Here is a 24,246-nt window from a genome sequence, read left to right on the forward strand (position 1 = left end):
TGAGTGTGTTAATCAAATGTATTATAATCTAATCAAATTATTAGAAAATGTAAGAAATAAAATGTCATTTATTATTGGGCGATTATTAGTTTGTAATTTGGTATTATTCTGTAATAATACCAAATTAGAAATATATTTTTCAAATATTTTCTACATTTGTTACAATTACATTGCAGGTCCCATGTAACTTAAGTGTCAAACTTGTGTCCAATTTTTACAAATGATTTTATTATTTTTATTATTTTTTTTTTATTTTCTCCATTCAATGGATTTACATTGCCGGTCTCATACAACTTTATTTCTTTGTTAATGTATTATTAGTATGTGTGGAGTTTGCATGCTCTCCCCGTGCTTGCGCGGGTTTTCTCCGGGTACTCCGGTTTCCTCCCACATCCCAAAAACATGCGTGGTAGGTTCATTGAAGACTCTAAATTTCCCGTAGGTGTGAATGTGAGTGTGAATGGTTGTTTGTTTGTATGTGCCCTGCGATTGGCTGGCAACCAGTTCAGGGTGTACCCCGCATCCTGCCCGATGATAGCTCCAGCACGCCCGCGACCCTAGTGAGGAAAAAGCGGCTCAGAAAATGGATGGATGGATGGATACCACTGCACAAGTGCTGCTCTCTTATTTTGTAAAATACGCTTTTATTTTTTAAGACCTTACTTCGAACAAGTTGACGTATTTCCGGTTACTGACGCGCCAAAATCGAAAACAAAAATGGCCGTCGTTTGTTGACATTTTGTTGACGTTCCTGTTTTCCCCTCAAAACTGTCACAGCGGCTCAAATAAAATCGCATTATTTGACACTCGGGCAGTTCTTAACAGCACTTTTTCAACAATCAGACTGTCAAGTGGACCGAATTTACTGGTAAGTTATCTTGACTCTACACGCATTTACAGCATATGATGTCAATAAGCATTTATCAGCTTCTTTACTGTACTCCTTGTGTTAGTAGTTTGTTCTTAAATGTGAAATGTCGCCGTAGTTTTGTTCCTGGCTGCTATTGGCCTTAAAGTTTTATATGCGGACGCCTTTTTGTTACGTGTGAAGTTGTTCATGAGTTGTCGTCATTGCGTTATTATTGTTATGATTATAGTCATTATAGTCAACTTACTACAGTGCTATTAGTACATCTTATGGTTTCTACTGTGGTATTTATTTGGGGAATTCATAAATTTTATTTTGAGTACATTGTCAAACTATTTGCCTTTAGGATCATGCTCACTTTGACATCGTCAGAGAGGTGTTCATTATTTATAAACACTATGTTTATTATTGTGCAGGTAAATTGCTTTTGTTGTGACCTATTTTGTTTACCTCAGCGATACAAAAAAAAAAAAAAAAAAAAGTACACACGGGTATGACGCAGTGAAGGTCTGTACACGTAAATATATTTTAAATTTGTGTTATAGGAATGATGACTGAATTTCGCCATGGGAATAAATGAAGTAATCGATGTATCAATCTATGTGGCTGTCCCTCAACTCAATGAACAAGCGAGATGTTTTCAGTTCTTTTACGCTGTGAAAACTAATTACAAACAAACACAATACAAGGACGAAATAAAGAGCTAATCTAAGATTCAAGACCTTTGTTTTGTTTTTCTGTAGCAAACGTTCCATTATGGAGCGGGAACAAGCAACATAAATACAATAACATAGGTGAAAGTAAAAAAACAAAAAAAAAAACATCGGATTTTGGTCTGTCATGGACGTTGTCTTGGGATTCTGGATTTATGTTTCCCTGCTTTTGCAGGTCAAAGGCTGAGAAGAATTGTCGCTTGTCACCACCCGGAGTTCCTTCTGCCGGTGCGGCTGCAGCGTACACAGAGGTGGACAAATAAATACGCCAGCGAGGATGGAAAAGTGGAGCGAGCGTCTGAAGAAGGTGGAGCAGCTGGCCGAGGCCTTCCATCACAGTCCCGTGATCCCTCGCTACAGGCCTCGACTTTGGCCGTGCCAGCCTTCCTCCGTCTGGAAGCTCTTCCATCGCCAAAGTATGGCGATCGGCTTTGCTCAGAGCTGCAAGGAGGTACGGTTTACAATCGGCCTGTTGGTCTTCGCCGCCTTAAACCGTAGATTTCTGTCCCGCCTGATGTTGATATTCTTCGTTCCCGCCTTAGCCTGTGCATGTGTTTGCGCTGGAAAAGGAGAAGGCTCCCCGGGGTCAAAGGATATTCCTGGTGACCAGTTACAGTGAACTGTGGCACTACTACAGGTAAAAAATACACACACACATTTTAAAACAATGGGGATTTATTATCATGATTCAATAAACACACAAAAATACTCTTTCTTTATTATTATTTTTTGACTATTCCCCCCCCTCAAGGACCTACACGCAGTCCTTGATGCACTGCTACGAGGTGATACCAGAGGGCGCTGTTTGCAAGCTGTACTTTGACTTGGAGTTCCACAAGCCCTCAAACAGAGAGGCCGACGGGAAAAAGATGGTGTCCATGTTGATCCAGGTTGGCGACTTCTCAACATAGAATTGTTAATAATTATCAAGATAAGTTAATAATTATACAGGTGAATGTCAATAATTTAGAACATCATGGAGACGTTCATTTATTTCAGGAGTTCAATTCTAAAAGTGAAATTCCTCTCTGTTATCATAGATTCCTTATTCACTTAAGGAAAAGGCCAATTCCTGCATAATTCCTATATTCAAAATGATTTTGATTGTTGCTCATCTAATACTCAAATTTCTCGAGATGGTGAAGTTTGTTAGTTGTGAGCTATATTTATCAAAATGATAGAAAAATAATAAAAAATCCTGAACTATATTACTGTGTGTTTAATGAATCTGTATAATATAGGTTTCACTTTTTGAACGCAACTACTGAAATAAATGGTTTTCATAGTCTTATTTATTGAGCTGCACCAGTTTGTTGCTTTCTATACATCTTCCTAATGAGTGGATGGCGCCGTTTATCCATAGACATTGTCTTTTTTTTTTTTTTTTTAGTTTCAAAATCTGGAAAATGACCTTCTTTCCATATGCACGCACTCAACTGCCACAACATTTGGGCCATCTGTAAAGACATCCAACACAAGAGCTGCGTCAACAATTCTGCCTTTACAACGATAACAATGCTCAGTTTTGTTTGGCACTGACAGAGAGGTGCTGCTTTAACAGTACGCTGAGTATTATGCATGTACTGCGTTGTGTCATAGTGAGAGCTGTTTGGTTGCCTTATGAAATGAAGCGAGAGTGGCCAAATTTTAAGCGGGGTTCCGAAACTAGTTTTCACGAGTGGCCTGTTTGTTTGTTTTATTGAAACATTTTTACGCATCCAGGTTCTAGTGCCCACCCACGATGTTCACTTAACATTTTTTGTGTAATATATTTTTGAATTTCAAATAGAATTATGTGCGCGTGTTTCTTTGTGGACAGTATGTTTGTCAAAAGCTGAAGGACGTTTATGGGGTTGAATGCTCCGCAGCAAACATCCTCAGTCTGGACTCCAGCACAGATGACAAATTCAGTCGTCATCTCATCTTCAACCTCCAAAATGCGTCTTTCAAAGACAACATTCACGTCGGTATGTTTGCCTCTGGCACTCGTCACGGGCTATATGCAATATAAATGAAAAATCATGTTATTGTTGATTTTAGGGGCCTTTCTTCATGCCATTCTTCAACCTGTCCTGGATGGACACAATGAAGGGGGAAGTACGCAGACCAAAAGACAGAAACATGAAGAGACTGACCTCAGTTTCCTTCACGTGAAAAACAAGGATGGCCACCGTGCTCTTTTTGTTGATCTCGGTAAGACACACAATATGTTTTGTCTCTCTTTCTCTGTAGAGTCACGTGTGTGTGTGTGTGTGTGTGTGTGTGTGTATATATACATACTGTATATATTGTATATGATATTTCATGCATTCTTTGTGCTGCTCCTTCTGGTGTGCATGCCTTTGCCACCAGGGGCGGTATCATACATGCATACGTACATACACAAAAAAGTCAGTCACCTCTGTTTAAGATGTGCCAGTAATATTAGTTGCTTTTGTAGAGGATAAACAATATATGCGTTCTGATTATTGTTACATTGTCACCCTACATGTGTTGCTGCACTGTTTGTGTTCAAGTAGCCATTGCTTAAAGGGCTCTAACACCGGCAACAGATGCTAGTTTTGTTAGCTCGTCTAAGGCATTTTGCATCGGAGACAAAGTTTTGCGGTATGGTTCACCGTTTTACTGTAAACCTCAAGTGGGAGTGGCCATAAACATAATTGTTCACTATCTGCTTCCTTTTATGAGGTGCACTACCGCCATTTAGCACTTTCAAGACTTTCTTTCAATGACACCCAACAGGAGTCTACACCAAGAACAGAAATTTCCGTCTTTACAAGTCATCCAAGGTCGGGAAGAACGCTGCCTTCTCCTTAGCGGACGACAACAAGTTCATCTCCAAGCCCAACGAGGGCGTTTCTGCAGAGGAAAGTGTGTTCTTAGCGTCTTTAGTGTGCAACGTGAGGTACGTTGGAACCAATTTACTGTGAAGCAACTCAACCACAACATTCGAGGACGATTGTTATTCCTGTATCCGATCAGCTTCACAGGCCAGAGAATTCTGATGTGGGAAGCCACGGACGCTGAGGCTTTTAGGACCACCAGGGGTCAGAGCCAGCAGGGCTTACCATCTGATCCAGGCGAGGACGAAAAAGTCATCCTGTTGGGTCACAATGTTCTTGTTTCCTTGACACAAAACGGTCCGTTTTAATTTCGACAGGCTCGCGCTCGAGCTGCCTGACGTCTCCTCACCGAGAAGTGGATGACTTTGTGTTAACGGTGGTGAGGAGGGACGCCATTCGAGGAAGTAAGTGTTGTGATCGTGGAGATAATTAGAAAACACAGGCGGTCCTCGGGTAATGACTGTAGCGTTGAATAAGCACGGTGAACTAGATGAATTTTTGGTGATGCACACACCACTGTCTCGACTGCTCAGTACAATATGACAGCAGCCCACAATAGTATTATTACATGAACAATAGAATTCATATTGCAAAATTAGCAACATTTTGTTTTTCATGAGTAATAGCGACTCACATCCCAGGCACATGCCGCAATCGCCCTCTGCATATTTACTGCTTTTTACACTCGTGTTACAGTAAAATATTACACAGTCTGTACATTTGATAAAGGTTTTATGGTGTGACAGTTTGACTCCTTGAACAGATGAATTCAGTTCCCATTATTTTCAACAAGAAAATGGATCCCCTAACTCTGCGGCACCAACATCATTACCGACATAAAAATTCAGTAGTGTAATAGCCCTGGGTGTCGATCAAAAAGGAGTCAGGTTTCATTCCTAAAAAATATAGATTTAATATCAATGTAAGCCATTGTGACATTATGCAGTTTGAACATTAACACTGTGCATGATTATAGAAAAATAGACTGCTTGACTAATGATTCAATATTTTTATTTACGTAGAGTAAAAGTTTGAAAACAAACCGTTCTAAAAGATTAAATGCAAATGTATATTGCTTAAAAGTTAAATGCAACTGATCTGTCCTCTGGCAGTGATTCTTTCTCATACCACTAGAGGGAGCCCGTGCCCCTCTCGTGGTTTTCGTAACGCTTTCAGTCATCCCTGCTTGCATTTTACATCACTGATTATGTTCAACTTCAGAAGTTCCACTTTACAGATGCATCTCAATAAATTAGAAAATTGTGGAAAAAAGTCATTTCAGTAGTTCAATTCAAAAAGTGAAACTCATATAGATACATTATACACACAAAATATTGAATGCTTTTTGTTTTTTTTGATAAGTGTAGCTTACAAGATAGTAAAACCCCCAAATTCTCCATCTCAGGAAAAATTTGAATATTCTACAAGAAACTGAAAATTAATTTTAATATAGAAATTGACCTTCTAAAAAGTTCCTATGTGTTTAACGAGTCCATATAATATGAGTTTAACTTTTTTAATTGTACTACTGAAATGAAATATTTTTTTTAGAAGCACCTGTAACTAATGGTCTCGTTTTATACTTGCGTTAACCATCTCCCATCTTCACAGGCATCAGGCGGTGGAACTACTTTGCCGCCGAGCAGCTGCTGGTCTATGACATCGCCAAGTACCGCTGGTGTGACAACGTGGGCCGCTTTCACAAAAGCAACAACATCATGTACGTTTAGTCGGCAAGATCCCCGATAACCGTCTCCCTGTGAGCCGCCGCTTTGACATGAGTCCGCTCCTCGTGCGCAGGATTGTGGTGGATCTCAAAGAGGAAGTGTGGTACCAGAAGTGTCATGATCCTGAGTGCAGGAACTTCAGATCCTCAAGTACACTTATTGGTTTTTTTTGTTGCTTTTAGTCATGAATAAGTATGCAGGTATTGCGGTCCGATATAATTCAAATGTTTGTTTTTACAGGTCACCCACTGCCACAGGAGATCTGCATCAGCTACATGATGATGCTGGTCAGTAATTTTTTATATATATTTTTTTTCATCTTTGACATCTACAAAAATTATTCCTATAACCATTCATTATTATTATTTAAAAAAAAAAAAAAGTCAACTGTGAATTGTAATAATGATGACTGTAGATGTATAATATTATATAATTTATGCAGTTATATAATTATATATAAATTATCTATATACTGTAGTATTAATTAAAAAAAAAAAACAAGTATAAAAGTTAATTCTAAAATGCGGTTTCTTTGCTTTATTAGAATTATATTTATAATATATATAGCATATAATATATACAACTTTATATTATAGCTTAGCTATTATAAGCTGTTTAATTCCACTCCCAGTTGTCAAACTAAACAGAAATCAAATGACACATTGTTTATTAGAACAACCAAAACACATTGCCTTATGAACAGCCTACGCTAGCTTAATGCTAACATGCATATAATGGAAAATCCCATTGACGATGTTCTTTATCCTCTACGAAATACGTTACCACAACTTACTGAATCACAGTAGTAGTGGGGGGGGAGTCTGTTCTTCTTCGTTTGTGTTTGCATGACTTTTAGACAGTACTGCCTCCCTGTGACTAAGGTGGGTACACCAGAAGGAGCAACACAATGAATTGTATTACAGCATTAAATCACAATGCACAAACTGGTTTATTTCTTTACATTCTATATGTTTTGATAAAGTAAAATAGGAAAATTAACCCTCCATAAAATATTTTCCACCATTTTGTCCTGTTGTCCCTGACAGGACGAGGAGGACCAGGCATACATGATGGATGAGGCAGGCAACATTGAACCCAGACAGGCACCAAAGCCGGCGCCTGGGGATCAGGAATTTGGCGACGCGTGGGGAAGAGGCGCCGAGGACGACCGGGAATTCTCGGACTGCCTCGACGACTTTGAGCTGAACGCCGACGAAATCTCTGATGAGCTGCTGCTCGGCTGCGTGGAAGATTTCCATTGACAGTAAAAGGTGATGCGAGTCCAAGAGAAGTTACCGATGCACTTTATTGAACTGTTAAGTCTCATTTGTACTCACAACTTCAGCACAAAACAGCAAAAAAAAAAAAAAAATTTATACATTATTGTACAAACACAATGTGATTTGAACAGGTAGGGTCTCAATTCCAAACATCATGATTCACCGTTAAGCCGAGTGATGTGACAAAGGCAGAATTAAAAGCACAGCTATTACGTGCTTCCATTTGAAGCGTTCACAAAAACAAGCTAAACCCCACCTGCGTAAAAGGTACCAGGCCACATGGCTGAAAAACGGGAATGCAAATTTATTCAAAAAATACTGTATTTTATTATTATGTGTCATAATATTAGGCACAATTCAAATATTATTCACCTGTAATGACATCATTAAATATCCACTAACATGACAAAACCAGGGAGTTTGAGACCTCCAGTTTACACAAGTCGTACTGTATTTGTCCATTGTGCTTTATAACCCCTATACTCGGATAAATAAAACCACTCACATGATTTGGTGCCCTGTTGAGGAAAGCTTAGTGTTAAAAAATAAAGATGGTACACTTTTCAAACTGAGCACCGCCATCAACCACCACACATACACACAAAAAAAAAAACGTCCAGATTGGCTTTGGCAGACATGTTCCCATTCAAGTGTAAACTTCTCACTACCCTCGCTTAGACCTTAACGCCGGCATAAAGTTCATCTAGTTGCGCTCTAAAGTGACTCAGAAGTTCTGCCCTCTTAGCCTTGAGCGTTGGTGTCAGCAAGCCATTCTGCACAGAGAACATTTCCGGATGTAACGCAATGTCTCTCACCTGAAGAGAGAGAAAAAAAAAATGGAGGATATATAGTCAGGCTACATACAGTAGATAATAGAGGCTAATTTTGTCTTTTATTTTGTTAAAATACAGGGGGAAGTATGCAGTTCATTGTTTTAGATCTTAAGTTGGACTAAATCCAATGTACATTTTGAAGTTTGTCTCTGTTGATGATGAGTGTGTTATAGAGCTACCGTAATTTCGCGTGTATAATGTGCACCTATGTATAATACGCACCCCCAAAGTTGACCTAAAAATCCTGGGAAACCCTTCTACCTTTGTATAATGCATTTTTACAATACATGATTTTGCTTCTACCCATATGATCAAAACGAAGTATGATCTGTATTTTGTTAGTTTTTTCAAATAATTGTTCTGAAGTTAAGCACTTTATTTGCACATGTAATAAATACTTTTTTTATTTAATTGCTCTAATTTTGAAATTCACAGGCCTACTTTGATTTAGTAAATGAGAAAACACAGTTGTGCTCATATGTTTGATTACCTAGGCATAGAATTTGTAAAATGGGTACAATTCTTTAAAGAAAACATGAAGGGCCACACAAAGTATTTAGTTTTATTTTAATAGGATTCAAATTAAACTGTCAAGCATTTCAGAAAAGCATTATCATCAAATAAAACATAACCATAAAGAAATTAATGGTGGTAAATTCTGCCAGGGTATGTAAACCTAGGAGCACAACTGTACATATGCAATCATACGTACCCGTCATATTGGAATGAAAGTGTAGGCTACACCTTTTTCATAACCTCTAGGTGGCGCTGGCATATTACAATGAAAGTGTACACCTTTCTCATAACCTCTAGGTGGCGCTGGCATATTGAAATGAACGTCTACTGCTTTTTCATAACCTCTACATGGCGGCATACATTTATCAAATTGGAAAGTTTTTTTTCATTTTCTATATCTATAATGCGCAGCATTTATTTTTGACATTTTTCGGAGGGGGAAAAAATTTGCATTATACATGAGAAATTGTGGTACATCTCAATAAATTAGAATATTGTGGAAAAAGCCATTTTTCACTTTGATAACAAACTCTTATACGATGCATCCGAAAAACTATTCAGTGCTTCACTTTGTCCGCATTTTATGTTGCAGCCTTATTCCAAAATGGATTAAATTAATTTTCCCTCTCAAAACACACAATACCCCGTAATGGTAACATGAAATACATTTTAGATTTTTTAAAAAGTTATTTAAAAATGAAAAAAAAGAAAAAGCTAAGAAATCACATGTTCAAAGTATTCACAACCTTAAGCAAAGCCTGTGATACTCATTCATGTACATGTATTAAAAAAAAAACCCAAAAAAACAACATGTCATTATGGGGAGTGATGTGCAGAATTTTGAGGGGCAAAAACTATTCCATTTTCAAATAAGACTGAAAAGTGGAAGAGCGCTGTGAATACTTTCTGGATATATTTTAGATTTAATAAACACACTGAAATATGTCATGATTTATTTTTTTATAATTTTAATTGATTTGATTAGAGATTACAACTAACACTAACCTACAATTCAGCATCTAAAGGAATTAGAATTAACATTACATGAGAGAAAAATGATTTTATATGTCGAAATTGGCCTTTTCAAACATTTTATGAATCTTTTGAGATTTCATTTTTGAATCGAACTGCTGAAATACCATATTCTAATTGGAGATGCATCAGTAAATAGATATTGATCCAATAAATCATAACAATCAACCGTCACCTGTTCAAAAGTCTTGAGTCCGGCTTCTTTGCCCAGCCTCTGGATGTCCTCCAAAATGGCATTCTTAACATCCTGCCAGAGATCACAGCAAACTTTAGCGTGCGTACAAATTGAGGCGAAGCGTTTTGGGAATTCTGTTGGCAAACTAAACTCACATTGCTCTTGCACATGTCCAAGTAGGAGCCATTAATGCCTCGTTTCTTGATCCAAATGGGTAAAAAGTCAGGATCAGGCACCACGATGCCCACCAAGCATGCCTTTTGAAATCAAGATCCAGTCAACAAACATATCATGTTTGGTTGGTTGGTCGCAGAATAATGCTGCAGCGCTCGCCTGTAAGCTGTCACCGTGCACAAATATCTGCGCCACCGGGTCGCTGCGGTTGTAAATGTTCTCGATTTTCTCCGGGGCGATGTATTCTCCTTGCGCCAGCTTGAAGATGTGCTTCTTCCTGTCAATGATCTTCAAAGTGCCGTTCTGCCAAAGACGGGTTGAGACGCTATGAAAGGGAACCTTCGTCGTCCTCCTCCTCCACGCATACAAGTCGAGGTCCCGCGCTTACCGGAAGCCATTTCCCTATGTCCCCCGTGTGCAGCCATCCGTCTTTGTCGATGGCCTCCGCCGTTTTCTCGGGGTTTCCCAGATATCCCAGGAAGACATTTGGTCCTTTGACACAAACCTGACAAGGGATCAGAGGAGGACAACTTTATATTATGTAATCCTGACAGAGCATCAAAAACGACATCATACTGTGAGTATGATGTAAAAGGTGTGATGCAGCTGAATGTGTTTTAAAAAAATACAATAAAATAAAAACTCAATGGGAAATGGTATTTTCAACTTTGAACAAATTGAAGTTGTGCCACCGTTAAGAACAGATTGTGTTCAACCACCGTATATCTCTTTAGAATGTCTGAGTATTGTTCAGCCAAAAGCGATGTTAGGATAGGATGAAAAGTCTACGGGAACCTAATGAATATATTGACTCCTAACCTCTCCTTCGTTGTTGGCTGCCAGGTAGTTCATGTCTACCACATCCACCAGTTTGATGGCGTTGCAGGGCAGAGGAGGTCCGACGTGACCTGGAGATAATACACAAGACGCGCACATATAGTCTTCACTGACTTGCTTTGAGAACCAGTCGTACCCTGGAGCGGGAAATGCAAGGAGGTACTGTTACCAGCTGTCCAGTCGCCAGGCATCGACATGGAGCATCCCGCTGTGCATTCGGTCTGGCCGTAGCCTTCGTAAAACTGAGGAGAAAGTCGAGTGCGGAGTGTCAGTGACGATAACGGAAGTGGCGCCGTCGTTGAGCGGCTCACCTGACACCCCAGCGCGACCCGTAGGAAAGTAAGCACGGGGGGGGACACGGGCGCGGCCCCCGTGAGCATGAGCCGCACGTGACCACCCAGGCTCGCCTGCAGAAGGAAGTAAATGAGAAACGCTGAGGCCGTTTCAGGCACTCGCGCCATGCCTGAAACGTGGCACGTCTTTGCGGTTTGCCTCGACTTTGTAACTATTTAGTCTATTACCTGTATTTTTCTGAAGATGAGCCTATCCCATATGCTGTCCCTGCGGACCACGCCACTGTTCAGCTCCGACTGCTTCCTCCGGAAAGCCAAATCAAGCATCCATCTTTTTAATGGTGTGTTGGCTTGGCTAAATATCTGCAGAGGGGAACATAGTTTTGCGTCAGCGCTTCTACTGCAGGCGTGGCGGCACAAAAGCCCCACGCGAGAATCGGAACTGTGGACCGACTTTATCAAACATGCGGTTGAGCAGACGTGGCACCACAGGGAAGAACGTCGGGCGCAGTTCTTTCAGGTCGTCCATCAAGAGCCGAATGTCGCCTTGGAAGTATCCGATGCGAGCGCCTTGGATGAGGATGACGCCCTGATGGAGCAAGTTTAAACCGGTTCACGTTCAATCCAGGCGGGTGCCATTTTTGTCTTTAAATGGGCTTGGATTAATCATTAGAAGAAGCAATGAGGAACAGTTGTGAAGATTCCAAACCAGTGAATATTAGTGTTAAACACAACCACACGGTTGTAAAAGTGACTATGAAGCAGATTGACATCCGGGCCCTTGCTCGAACAGACTTAAACGAATCTCCAAGTCCGTCAGTGGCCTACCTGAACAACCCTCTCAAGCATGTGAGCTAGCGGCAGATACGATATGAGAACATCACGGCAGTCCAGCATGCAGTGCACCTGTAAGGGGGACACACACAAAACACATGCGCATGGCGTGGTTAGTGAAGGGGCGTGGCATACCTGCACCACTCTCTCTAACATATGGGCCAAAGGGAGGAAAGAGATGTGCACATCTTTGGAAGTGGCCTGCATTTTGCCCTGACGTCATACACAAAAGAAGAGTGAAGAATAAGTATGAAGATGAACTGGAAAGCATGGTAGAGGAGGGGAAAGAACAGGTGAAAGTAACCAGATACCATCTTGTTCACATTTGTAGTTTGGGGATGGAGCTTAAGATGTTCTAATACTTGTCCATCCTCCCCCATAGCAATGAAATAAAGCGTTTACCTCTGTTATTTTAAGAAAAGCTGCAGTGTTTGCGATGACATTTCCGTGGGTGAGAACTGCACCCTTGGGGTTTCCTGAAAAGAATACATATCTTGAAAAAGGGAAAAGTCAAAAGGTTGCAATAATTTTCCGTCTTTACCTGTAGTTCCAGATGTAAAGCAGATGAGCGCAAGGTCCTCCGGTTTCGGTGGCTGTAATCATGTTACACAAGAGAAAAAAATGGAACTATAAAGGCACGAATTCTAGTGTTCTTTACACTAATAATAATAGAATCAGTTTGCTGGATTTTGTTTAAATGAGTGATTCCGACCAATGTGCTTCTACTCACCATGGGGTCACGGTAGTTTGCTTTACCCAAGTCCTGCAAAACAGTCCAAATGCACACTGAGAAAAGTGTCGAGTCGGAAGATTCTCAGTTGTCCAGCTTATGATGGCCAAACTGAAAAAATTGACTTCTTCTTAGCTGTTGATTGATTGAATTAAGGATTCCCGTGTGACCACCCCGAAATGGTACTCATAACAGGGACGTGCATTTGACAACTTTCCAACAGAAATCTACAACTGAAGAAGCGTTTTTTTGTTTGTTTGTTTTTTTTTATAAAAGGAGGAACCTCGCCAACAAACCAAGCTGTCCCAAACTAAACATCTGTTCAGTTTAAAATGAGATGTGACGAAAAAGAAAATGTCCAATTCAAACTATCCAAATGACAATTTGTTTGGCACAAAAAAGAGAAAAGTAGTATTTCAATATTTAAACCTCAAACTCCTTCAGGCTCAGAACCTCGACTCCGCACGTTTGTCCTCGGGCCACCAGCTCGCCATCGAACGGCTCCATCACCACGATCGTCTTCACCGTTCGCCCTTTCTCGGCGAAGCAGTCGAGAATCATCCGGGCTTTTTCGGGCACGTCGCAGATCACCGTGCTGATGGAGGCTGAGGAACACACGGCAAATGAACAATCGTCGTCGTCGTCGTCGTCGTCCCCCCCCGCCCCCCCCCCCCCCGATGTCGCGCGATGATGGCATCGCAGAGATATTGAATGCACCTTTATCGATGATGTAGCTGATGGCCTCTGCGCCGAGTGTGTCGTACAACGGAACGGCTACGAGGGAGTACGTGTAACAAGCCAGCTCGGAAATGGTCCACTAAATAGACGACAACAGAAGCATATTTGGGCAATCACAGGGCCGCCTCGTCGGTGCACGCCCCCGCAATTAAAAGAATCCAGTGCAGAGTCAGCTTGGCCTCGTATGCAAATGAGCCATGCGCTTCAGTCGTTTCTGTCCTGGCTACTCGGCACAGCATGGCCAAGTCAACATCATTTAAGTACAAATATGAACAAACTGGAGGTTAACCAGTAAACCATTTGTGGTTGACATTGAAGGTTCCACTGTACTGTATTTACATTACAGGAGGGGGGGAAAAAAAAACAAAAAAACATGGATGCATGTCACCTCTGGTCTGTTCTGGGCGAAGATCCCAATGAACTTGTCTCCTGACTGAGCGTGACCCTTGTGAAGCAAGGCAGAGCCCACGTTTTCAGCCCGGTCTGCAACCTGCGTCACACAAAAACGAGGTTGTGGGAATGGTTTTGGCTGGGACTTGTTACATTTTACTTGTTACACCTCACCTCTCTGTAAGACTGCCACTCGTAAGGCCGGTTTGGTTTTCTCGCGCCTAAACAAGGTCCGTTATCTAAGAGAGAAAGTGGCACTTACCTTTATAGACTGGTATGACGGCAATTATCGCATTCTGCTGATAAATCAACTCACTCGACACTCTGAGCCCTCGCAGAAACGCCTCGTAAATCGTCTTTCCATCGCTGTGGTAGTACGTCATGTGTTCATCGCTCTTGTTGAGCACCGACCTTCTTGCGCCTTCTTCGCCCTGACGGAGAGAAAACACAGAACTGCTGGGAAACCCCATGTGGATGAATCAAAGATCATTTTATTTCATGGTTTTGCTTCTTTCTCTGCGACTGCCTGACAACTAGTCCGAGGTGTACCCTGCCTCTTATCCAGTCCTCTGGGAAAAGCTGCAGCTTTGTCACGACCATAAGAAAAGAAAAAAAAAAATAGATGCAAAAATTGTTCTTTGTGTCATGGTCGCACTGTTTAAAGACGGATCTTGGTTGAGGGATAATTCTCAATTTCAGTCTTTCTAACGGTCTCCCCAACCTTGATTGAGTCAAGGCACATACTATACTAAAATCACAAACAGTGGAACTTCGGTTTTTGAACGACCCGGTTCACGAACAAAAGAAAAGTTACCCCATTTCACACCCGATTTTCAGTATAGTCTTGCCTTGGTCACGGAAGGCTGAGTTGTGCTTTATTTTGCGCCCTGTAAACATCATTGGTTCCGTGTGTCACACATTGTAGTTATCTGTTTGTTTTAAATCTAGATCAGTCCTCAGTATGGCTTCAAAGAAAAGACAACTGCTAGCGATGCCGTAATTAGGAATCTTAAACGCATTGCAACACTTGATCTCTCACGACACACTGTGGTTGGGAATCACTGTTCGAGCTCATACTAAGTTTGAGAAAGAACCTTTCGGTCAATTTGGGAAGAAGTCCAGTAGCCCAATTTTGCCTTGCACGGCAACATCCTTTGGACGTTTGCGTGATAAAGAGCATCATTTTGATCATTTTTACAAGGTCTAAAAGTATGTAGTGTGCATGTATAAATGACCAGACAAGACAACTTTTGGCTTTTCTCATGCTTTCCAACACGCAAGTGGATGAAAGCACCCTTTGTCTAACTGTAGCTGTGCTGCCTAGTAGTGGAGTTGCTAAATTGTAACTCCTGCCTTTTGCTGGGAAAAAGAGACTACATACTAGCATGTCCACGGACTGCACGGTGAGGTCGCACAGTGGCTCGAGGGCTCGTGGTCGGGTGGAGAGCCAGTAGGTAGTGAGGGCGGCGACGGCAGCCATGCCCAACAGCGTGTTGGTGGGAAGTCCACGTATGTACTGGCGCAGGTCGTCCAGCTCCGGAAGCCGCAGCTGTCTCAGGACTTCCTGACCCTGCATGGCTGTAGAGCACTGCAGTTGGAGATAGAGGAGCACGCTCACATTTCAACTCGGGGACAAAATTTAAGCACGGTTATGAATTCAAAATGTGTACAAAAGGAAGATTTGCTCAGAAATTAAATCCCAATTCTAGCTTATGGTTATAGTTATAAAAGGCCTACAGCATACCTCATTCCAGATGCAAATTGGATGAGCCCGAGGTAACGGGGATCCAAACATGAATTTGCATGAAAGATTTAACTGTTCACTCTTGCCTTTCCTGTTACACTACTGTTCAAATGTTTGAGGGCATCCAGAGGGTTTGTGAAAACACACTTTTGTGTATACAGTATACTGTATACACTACCGTGTCTGCGCACCTTGTTTCAGACATCCGACCATTAGATCAGAAGCTAACAGGTCAATCAACGACAGCCGCGGTAGTAACAATTGACTTCTCACCTACTTCTATAATTTAACGCGGGTACCGTGACCAAATGTGACCAGTTCATGCTGGGTCATAATGATTTGGACTTTTGTTTTTGTTGTGATGGACCTTCGGCTCAGGCCTCAAGCACAAATGAATTAGCAATGTTTGAAAACAGATCCTTAAATTAATACGTTGCTCACCTCTAAGGCTGACCAATACATTTCCACACATTGTATTTAGAACAATTCAAAAAATAAGACTCACAGTGTGTCACTATTTACTGCAGCGGAGGCAGACGAGTCTGATCACAGCTGCAGGGGCTAAATGCACTTAAATTCAGCAACAAAAGTCAAATCACCGTACTCACAGGTCTACAACGTGTAGTGAATGAGCGCTAGCAACTCTTTCCTGCAGTGCCGTGGTTTCTATGAGGAAGGACTCAGTGACTTCTAATAAACCTCTGAGGTTCTCACACTATGAATAGTACATACACGCCCATTTACACTCCTCCCTAACAGAAACACACACACGCGACCAACGTCACATCCGAACCTTCCAAAGACTTGTGCAAGATGGATTTTGTTTCTATTTCTATAAAACTGCATCTTGAATGACAAAGTGACTTCTTTTTTTTTTTTCTTGACTTTTTTTGTGAGAACACAACAAACAATTGTTGATTGAGTAATTGAGCAGTTTGGAAGATAGTGAGCAATTCTTCAAAAAAAACAGGCTTCAAGCTGTTTGTTGACACTCCCACTTGAGGTTGACTGTCAAACTAAACATAAAACAAAGACAATTACACATTGGGTGTTTAAAACATAACTTTGCCTTAAATTCCGCCAGCCTAATGCTAACACATAATGGTAAACGCCATAGACGGGCAAAGGAACAGCATCGGCGTTATAAACGTTTCAGCAAAAGATATTTGACCACAAACGGTGGCGCAACACATGTAGACAGATAATATAACTATACTCACAAGCGTATATTCTTCAGCCTCTGCCAAGAGCAACTGACATTGCTGTGACTTACGGAGGAGGTGACACCAGCTCCATGTACAGTATGTCTGTGTTATATGACCCCCAAGTGGCCATGGCGTGCATAACAGAAGGTGCAGCACAACATCCACTGAATTGAAGCAAAAATGTGGCAAAAGATAATTTATATTCCATTTAATTATGTCATTATCGTATGTTTTAATAAAGTAAAATATGATAGTTTTTTAAATTAAAAACACCAATTTTTTTGTTATTTTGGATACGCATACGTACAAAAATAAGTTACCCTCTGTTACTTAAAAAAACTTTAATGACAAAGTGAATTGTTACAGATGACAATAGAAGAAATGCTAGCAGTTGAGTAGCAAAAGATCTGAGGCTGATTGACAAGGATTTTACATCTTGCATTGTATTCAGGTACCATTTCAAATGAGAATTGACCAAATGCTAACATTCCAGCAGTTGATATGCTAACGCTAATTAATGTCCCTGAATGTGCTGGACAGTTTAACGCTGGAACGGTTTGAATCGGTTGATAAATGTTGAAGGATCATGCGTATTTGTAAAATGTGTCCATTCTTTTGGGAATTTTGTCATGGAAAATGTGGAATATGGCAAAAAGAAAAAGAAAAAAAGTGGGACTTGTCAGAATGTGGATTATTATTTTTTTTTTCATAATTAAGTAATTTAAAAAAAAAAAAAACACTGATGGCCGATATGAAGGTCAGTGGGTCTTTGTACCCTGACCGACAGCTGCAAGCACCTCATCAGTGTCCTACTTGGCTGAGCGTTATTGGAGGCAAAAGGTACTTTGACAACCGTCAACACCTCCACTCTCCATACTTGGCCTGGGAGGATGGCGAGCCAATGACAGAGCCCCTCTGCAGGTCACCCCATAGCGCGCACGGACGGACGGACGCGCGCGCGCGCACGCACACACACACACACACACACACACACACACACACACACACACACACACACACACACACACACACACACACACACACACACACTCGCTCACGGGCTGGAACAGAAAGTGGGGGAGAGGGGACAGCAGGGTCAAAGGAAACAACGCAACACGAAGACGGACTCAGCTCGAGTGCAAACACACATCTCAAAAACGCAGACAGGAAGTTGCAACATTAAAACACACACAAATTGGTCTGTTTGACAAGTTGGATCACGCAGACGATACAGGGCAGGGGTGTCGAAACTATGGTCCGGGGTAAAAGTAAAAAGTCACCAGAAGAATAAATACTCAAGTCATGTACAGATACATGAAAAATCTAAGTACAGTAAGACACCATCTCAGTTTAACCGCAGCGGGAAACTTGTTTGCCACACTTGAATTCCTCAGAGAAACGCCTTACATACTTCGTTAGGTGCTGCGGTTTTGGTTAGCTACAGCGTTCCAATGACATTTGAGCATTAACATTTATTTAAACACATTTATTTCCCCACTGCTGAATCAAAACTGTAAAAAAGCAACAGAAAATTGCTACAATTTTCGACCAGTTCCAGTTTTGTACCCCCCATAATGTTTGGCAGTGGGCAAACAAACATTAAAGACAAATTTACTTTTCTGTTCAACTATTTATGTTGCATATTACTTTAACAATGTGACGTTTTTGCTATGTGCAGAAGTATTCCATGAGTTTTCCAAAAAAATTAAAGAATTTGAAAATCAATATGCATTTTATTATTGGGCTGGAAACTGTCGATTTACTTTTGACCTTTTTACTTATGTACATTTACAAGTGTGCACTTTGGTACTTTTACTTAAGTAAGGGCTTCAGTACTACTACTTTGACCAGAATTGTTTTGTTTTGTTTTTTTCAGTATCAGTTCTAACACCCATACTTTTGACGTATCTGCATATCATATGCCCTGTGTCATATGCAGCGTAGAGAAAAGAAGGCATAAAGTTGTATCACTGCACGTCAGCAGCGAGGCAGCGGTTTACTGTCGCCTTACCGCAATACTTCTCGTTGGCGGCGGGCTCACGCCTGTGGGTCTTAACCTCCTAGATGAAACAGTACACCTCCAGTCACATGGTCCGAGTGGAGAAAAACACTCGGCGTATGGGGCGGAGGGGGAGGACGGGTTTTGATAACTGGGCCAAAGGCCGTACGCTCGTCATTTGCTGCAAACACAGCATCTGCGAGCGTGACCTGTGGAGGTCACGGACTAGTGCACTAAGTCACATTAGAGTGGAAAATGCCTCAAAACAGCTTGAAGCATTCTCGGTATGTTCTGTTGAGAACGTATGAGTCTGAGATATAAATATCAGGTTCTGTACTAAAAACAAAGTTACTCAGGCCGTGTCCACACATACGAGAGAGTATGTAAAAGAGTATTACAGCTATACTGCTATTTTCTGGTCTTAAATTTTTTTTTTTGCAAAATTACCTCGAAAATGAAAGACGACTTTTTTTCTTGAAACTATATGACTAATCTAAAAAGGATACCCCCCGCCCCCAATGACTTTTTTCCCCCTCACTCACCCCTCTCAAATATGACATCTCAATATTAATCTGGAAGATATTTAAAAAATATATATATATTTTTTTTTAAAAAGCGACATTTTTCTCAAATACAGTAATTTTTTTTAAATTAATTTTGCGCAAATTTATCTTGAAATTAGAGATTACTTTTTTCATGAAAATATTCAATTAAAAAATGACCTTTTTTCCTAAAAAAAAAAAAAAAAAAAAAAAAAAAAAGTTTTTTTTTTCCAAAACTCCATCTCAAATAAGTGACTTCTCTTTAAAATATACCACTTTAATCTTTAATTTACAGTACCTAGTGTGCACACAGCAGCTAGATCGGTCTGTGATCATAACGTGTCCAAACGGGGAGCAGGCATTTGCATATGACCAAAATGAAGGTAACTGGAGGTGTTCTGCTCTCGAGAAACAACCGCAGAGTCCAACTCTTTTATGTCTAATGAAAGCAGCGTCTGTATTCGACAGAAGGATGATTCGTTCTGCTTGGTAACTCATCTGTCTCACCCAACAAGCTTTGCATACAGCCATTCATTTACATACAATTTACCAATGTAGCAGAATGTCAATACAACCGAAAGAGAACAAAAAAAAATAAAATAAAATACATTCTGCAAGATTAGGGGAACGTTGATGGAACCAAATATGTAACTAGCACGTACGGTTAGAAAAACACATTACAACCCTCCAAAACCAAAACTTAACCAACCGTAACATTGAGGGAACGTTACTGTAACAGCAACATGGGTGTTGAACGTTCTGAGAACCAAACGTTGTGAGTAGGGATAACAGTTTTTGCTACATTTCAAATGTGTTATATTAAACAAGTGCAGTACTGACATGACAGTCGAAGTGTCCAACACACGCACGGACAGATAATTAATAGCAAGCTATGAAGCAATGCTTGTGTCACTTACAGAGAAAGCCAATCATCAATAGCCAGCTGTGATTGAGTATGATGAGTGACACAGGAGTGGAGGCGAGACTCAGGACAGAAGTGATTGTTTGTGAGCAGCAGTATGGTTTCATGCTGGAAAAGTACAGAGAAGGTCAGTAGGAGCTACATGGTGTCTTGGTAGATCTGGAGCAGGGGTGTCAAACTCAAATTCACGGTGGGCTAAAATAAAAAAAAAATTGGGACAACGTCGCGGGCCAAACTCCATATTTAATGTAAAATCACTGCGATGTGCATGTTTCCCTTCTCTGCAGAAATGTACAAACTTCAAACTATTAACAGTCCCTGCCTTGGAGTTGATAAAGGGCATTTAAAAAAAACAAACAAAAAAAAAAAAACATTCAATTGTAGCGATTATGGATGAAATAAGAATTGTGCTGAATTTAGAAGGAAACGACAAGTTGGAAGCGGCGCCTGCGTCACTTCCGGGTTATCGTAATTTTAAATTACAGCGTTATAAATCAAGATATGTGATATATATGAGGGGCACTACGTCATATTTTTACAAGTTTAACTTGAGGCGAAATGAGGAAAAACCTTTTTAATCAGTCTCTTATCGGAAGGTGGCTAAACTTTAGAAACTTTGAGTTCTAGACTTTCCAGAGGTTTCGTTCCGAACCCAGTCACACAAAACAATGATGCAAGTGGTGAATTTTATAGAAAATGTAATAATAAAAAGGGGTTTCTACAGGATAAAACACAGACAAACACAAAACAAACAAGGTACAGACGAACATTGGCAAAGGAAGGGATTTGTGACGTGAGATGAACAGAATGAGCGTGTAGTGTATGCATATAGCTGAGGACTCCTGTTCTCGTTAATTTAAACCCAAATATGCACTAATCTGTACTTTTAGTAGACCGCAATGTTGGATGTATGTGTCTGGAACACGTTTGAGGCAGGCGAGTCAGTCTCCCGAGTGTTCGGCCGGCCCGGTCCGCACCGGGAACGGGTGCATTCGACGGAAGGGACGAAGGAGGCGTTGCGTCCTTGCCACCTCAGGCCCGGTTGGTCGGGGTGAGACCAAAGGAAGACTTCCCCACCAAAACTCCCAAAAGCTTCTCAACTGCTCCCAGCTCCGGCCCCTTTTATGGCCTCCCACCTGTCTCGGAAGTTAACCGTTTTTCCAACTTTCGTTTGGCCATTGTTGGGAAGGGGAGGTGTAAATTTACTCTAGGAGACTGGTAGCATAGTTGCTAACGACTGCAACAGAAAGGGAAGGGGCGCTCACCGGTCTAGACTGATGGGCCAACACACAAGCAGAGCATTCTGGGATTTGTAATATTAGAGTCACATGTGCTATATACTGGCGGGCCAGCTCTAATACACATTTGCTATGGTCTTGCGGGCCAAATTTAATTACATCGTGGGCCAAATTTGGACCCCGGGCCTGAGTTCGACATATGATCTAGAGCAGGGGTGCTCAATGCGTCGATCGTGGTCGACTGGTAGTATTGGTAGATCGCATGACATCGCTTGACATTAAAAAAAAAAAAAAAGACATCAGCCTATCATCCATCCCGTTGCTTGATTGATATACATATATAATCGATGATATCTGAATTTTTCTGACACTTAGGTCACGCACATGCGCAAACAACCCTGCTAAAAAGGTAAATGCAGATGCGCAAACAACGGCGCCAAGTGTGTCAAAACTAACAAGCTAGTCAGTGAGTTACCTCCAGTTTTTATCTCTCGGTGTTTTCTCTTAAACTTAAGAAAGGGTATAAAAATGAGTGGGGGAGCTGGACCAAGAAAGAAGACAAAAACTTACCACTTTCATACGGAATGGGACGAGGGAGTATTTTTTCACGATGACATTTTCGAAATGCGTCTGCCTCATCTGCCAGTCTGCCATCGCATTACCAAAGAAGGGAAATGTGGAGCGGCATTTTAGGTCTGTGCATGAAAAATACAACACTGACTACGCATCCCTGGCTGATTCACTTCAGTGCAAGTCATCGGAGTAAACTCAGGTAATGACAAAAAAAATGACATTGTTAATTATGTTGTGTTGTGCAAGATTGGCTCATGCGGTGATGCAAGGTACATCAACATACATTGGTGCTGAGCTGTGTCGGCGGCTCAGTATTATAGCTCACTGGTAGCGCTCTGCGCTCTCAAACCGGAGACATGGTTGCGGCCCCCCCCCCCCAAAAAAAAAAAGGTAGATCGCGGGAGGTTGGCTGCTTGAAAAGTAGATCTTGGGCACCCCTGATCTAGAGAAAGCACCCAGAGAGGAACTGAGGTACTGCATGCACAAGTCTGGAGTGGCAGAGAAGTGTGTTCGAATAGTACAGGATACAGTATGTATGAGGGCAGCAGAACAGTGGTGAGGTGTGCTGTCGGTGTGACAGAGGAAATGAAGGTGGAGGTGGGAGTGCATCAGGGATCAGCCCTGAGCCCCTTCCCTGTTTGCAGTGGTGATGGATGGGCCGACATATGAGGTTAGACTAGAATCCCTGTGGACCATGATGTGATGATGGGAATGAAGACATGAAGGAAGGCAGTTGGTGTTCGAGAGGAGGATGAAGGAGATAGGCTTACATGGAAAAGGATGACACGCTGTGGCGACCCCTAACGGGACACGCCCACAGGAAAACAAGAAGAACTGCATGCTATTCATCCTTCTCATCTAAAAGATATCTGTGCATGTATTTGAAAATAATTTTAATGACCACATTTTACTTTCATTATTTAATGTTTGTCTTATTCAATTTGACTCAGCAAAGCGGAGTGTTGGGGAAATGACTTTGAAAATGTAGTTGGTTACGATTACAAGTTACTCTGTTGAAAATGTAATAGTGTAATGATTTCAATTACTTTGTCAAAGTAATAAAACTCCTTTTGATTACTTTTCTTACATTTAAATGACTGAGTCAACAGGACGCTTGGATGACCCCAATTTAGCCATATCCTGTATCATACAAACACAAAATGTATTTACAGTTAACATATTAACGTTGCTCTCTTTTCGGACTATGCAAAAACTTGCCTGGCAACAGGGCTCACCCGACAAAAAAAAAAAAAAAAAAAAAAAAAAACGAGCCCACATTCAAATTATAACCAAACATATGTGGCATTTACTGGCTGAATTTACAATTCTGACAGTCACCCCCCCCCCCCCCCCCCCCTTTAAGTTATGTTTATGTTACACGTGCTGGGTTTTTTGTAAGTCCCGACAGCGTCATGAGACCGTTTCCCAAAAACAACGAGGACAGCTTTTTCCACATTGCCAAAACCAAAATGGAGACTTTTTTTTAACATGTTATCATCGAGAACCAGAAGCCCAAACATAGCGTGAAAAGAGGAACATAACATGACAGTTTGTTTCGGTATGCGCGGCAAATTACGTCAAGCAAGGGAAAAACATAAAAGATAGGGGCAGTCAGGTGGTAAATGTTTGCAATTAACGCGTTAAACGTTTGTACAAACCCGAGACAGATGAAAGATCCGGAGAGACTTTCAAAAACTGACTTTTCAAGTCGACGGCCAAATGTGGTCAAGAATCACACACGCTTGGGAATCGGCCAATCAGAAGCCGTGTTACTTCACGCCTTTCCTGGAAAGTTTAGAAGAGGGCTGCTATTGGTCCATTGTCAGGCTTCGTTATCATAATATTTTAGACTTTATTAGGTACGCGTGCACTCCTCGATTCATTTATTAATGCGCAGTTTTTTGTTCATACACTTTTCAATGTTTTTTTTCCCTTTAAAAAAAAAAAAAAAACCAAAAAAAAAACTTTATCTTTCTACCTCTAAATACAAACAACCGCATCAGCCACTTCACATTAGGGCCCATCTGCACGAGGTAATGC

General features: G+C 41.1%; 2 protein-coding genes across 9 annotated transcripts; one reads left to right on the plus strand and one right to left on the minus strand.

The window, feature by feature from the left end:
* The first annotated feature begins 666 nt into the window (after window positions 1–666).
* primpol (primase and polymerase (DNA-directed)) lies at window positions 667–8,691 on the plus strand. The gene is made up of 13 exons (XM_061678630.1): window positions 667–868; window positions 1,757–2,032; window positions 2,124–2,218; window positions 2,333–2,471; window positions 3,401–3,548; window positions 3,622–3,774; window positions 4,324–4,486; window positions 4,564–4,688; window positions 4,742–4,828; window positions 6,036–6,144; window positions 6,225–6,301; window positions 6,392–6,438; window positions 7,198–8,691. Exons 2-13 carry the CDS (start codon window positions 1,859–1,861, stop codon window positions 7,411–7,413), a joined length of 1,533 nt encoding a protein of 510 aa, XP_061534614.1. The 5' UTR covers window positions 667–868; window positions 1,757–1,858; the 3' UTR covers window positions 7,414–8,691.
* acsl1a (acyl-CoA synthetase long chain family member 1a) lies at window positions 7,440–23,951 on the minus strand. 8 transcript variants are annotated; one of them, XM_061678628.1, is made up of 23 exons: window positions 23,865–23,905; window positions 23,294–23,346; window positions 20,391–20,503; window positions 15,365–15,571; window positions 14,300–14,414; window positions 14,158–14,222; window positions 13,982–14,083; window positions 13,573–13,672; window positions 13,285–13,460; window positions 12,856–12,888; window positions 12,667–12,718; window positions 12,528–12,601; window positions 12,261–12,338; window positions 11,746–11,880; window positions 11,520–11,654; window positions 11,310–11,405; window positions 11,168–11,240; window positions 10,981–11,069; window positions 10,550–10,666; window positions 10,321–10,464; window positions 10,143–10,244; window positions 9,988–10,059; window positions 7,440–8,246 (listed from the first exon to the last, which is right to left on the minus strand). In XM_061678628.1, the coding sequence occupies exons 4-23, from the start codon at window positions 15,557–15,559 to the stop codon at window positions 8,106–8,108; spliced, it is 2,094 nt and encodes a 697-aa protein (XP_061534612.1). In that variant the 5' UTR covers window positions 15,560–15,571; window positions 20,391–20,503; window positions 23,294–23,346; window positions 23,865–23,905; the 3' UTR covers window positions 7,440–8,105. The 8 variants fall into 8 exon arrangements, with proteins under 8 accessions (XP_061534612.1, XP_061534608.1, XP_061534610.1 ...); XM_061678624.1 differs by lacking the exon at window positions 23,294–23,346 and having other exon boundaries at window positions 23,865–23,930; XM_061678626.1 differs by lacking the exon at window positions 20,391–20,503 and having other exon boundaries at window positions 23,865–23,908.
* Window positions 23,952–24,246: the final 295 nt, after the last annotated feature.

This window comes from Phycodurus eques, chromosome 6 (assembly GCF_024500275.1).
Source record: "Phycodurus eques isolate BA_2022a chromosome 6, UOR_Pequ_1.1, whole genome shotgun sequence".
NCBI classification, from domain to species: Eukaryota; Metazoa; Chordata; class Actinopteri; order Syngnathiformes; family Syngnathidae; genus Phycodurus; species Phycodurus eques.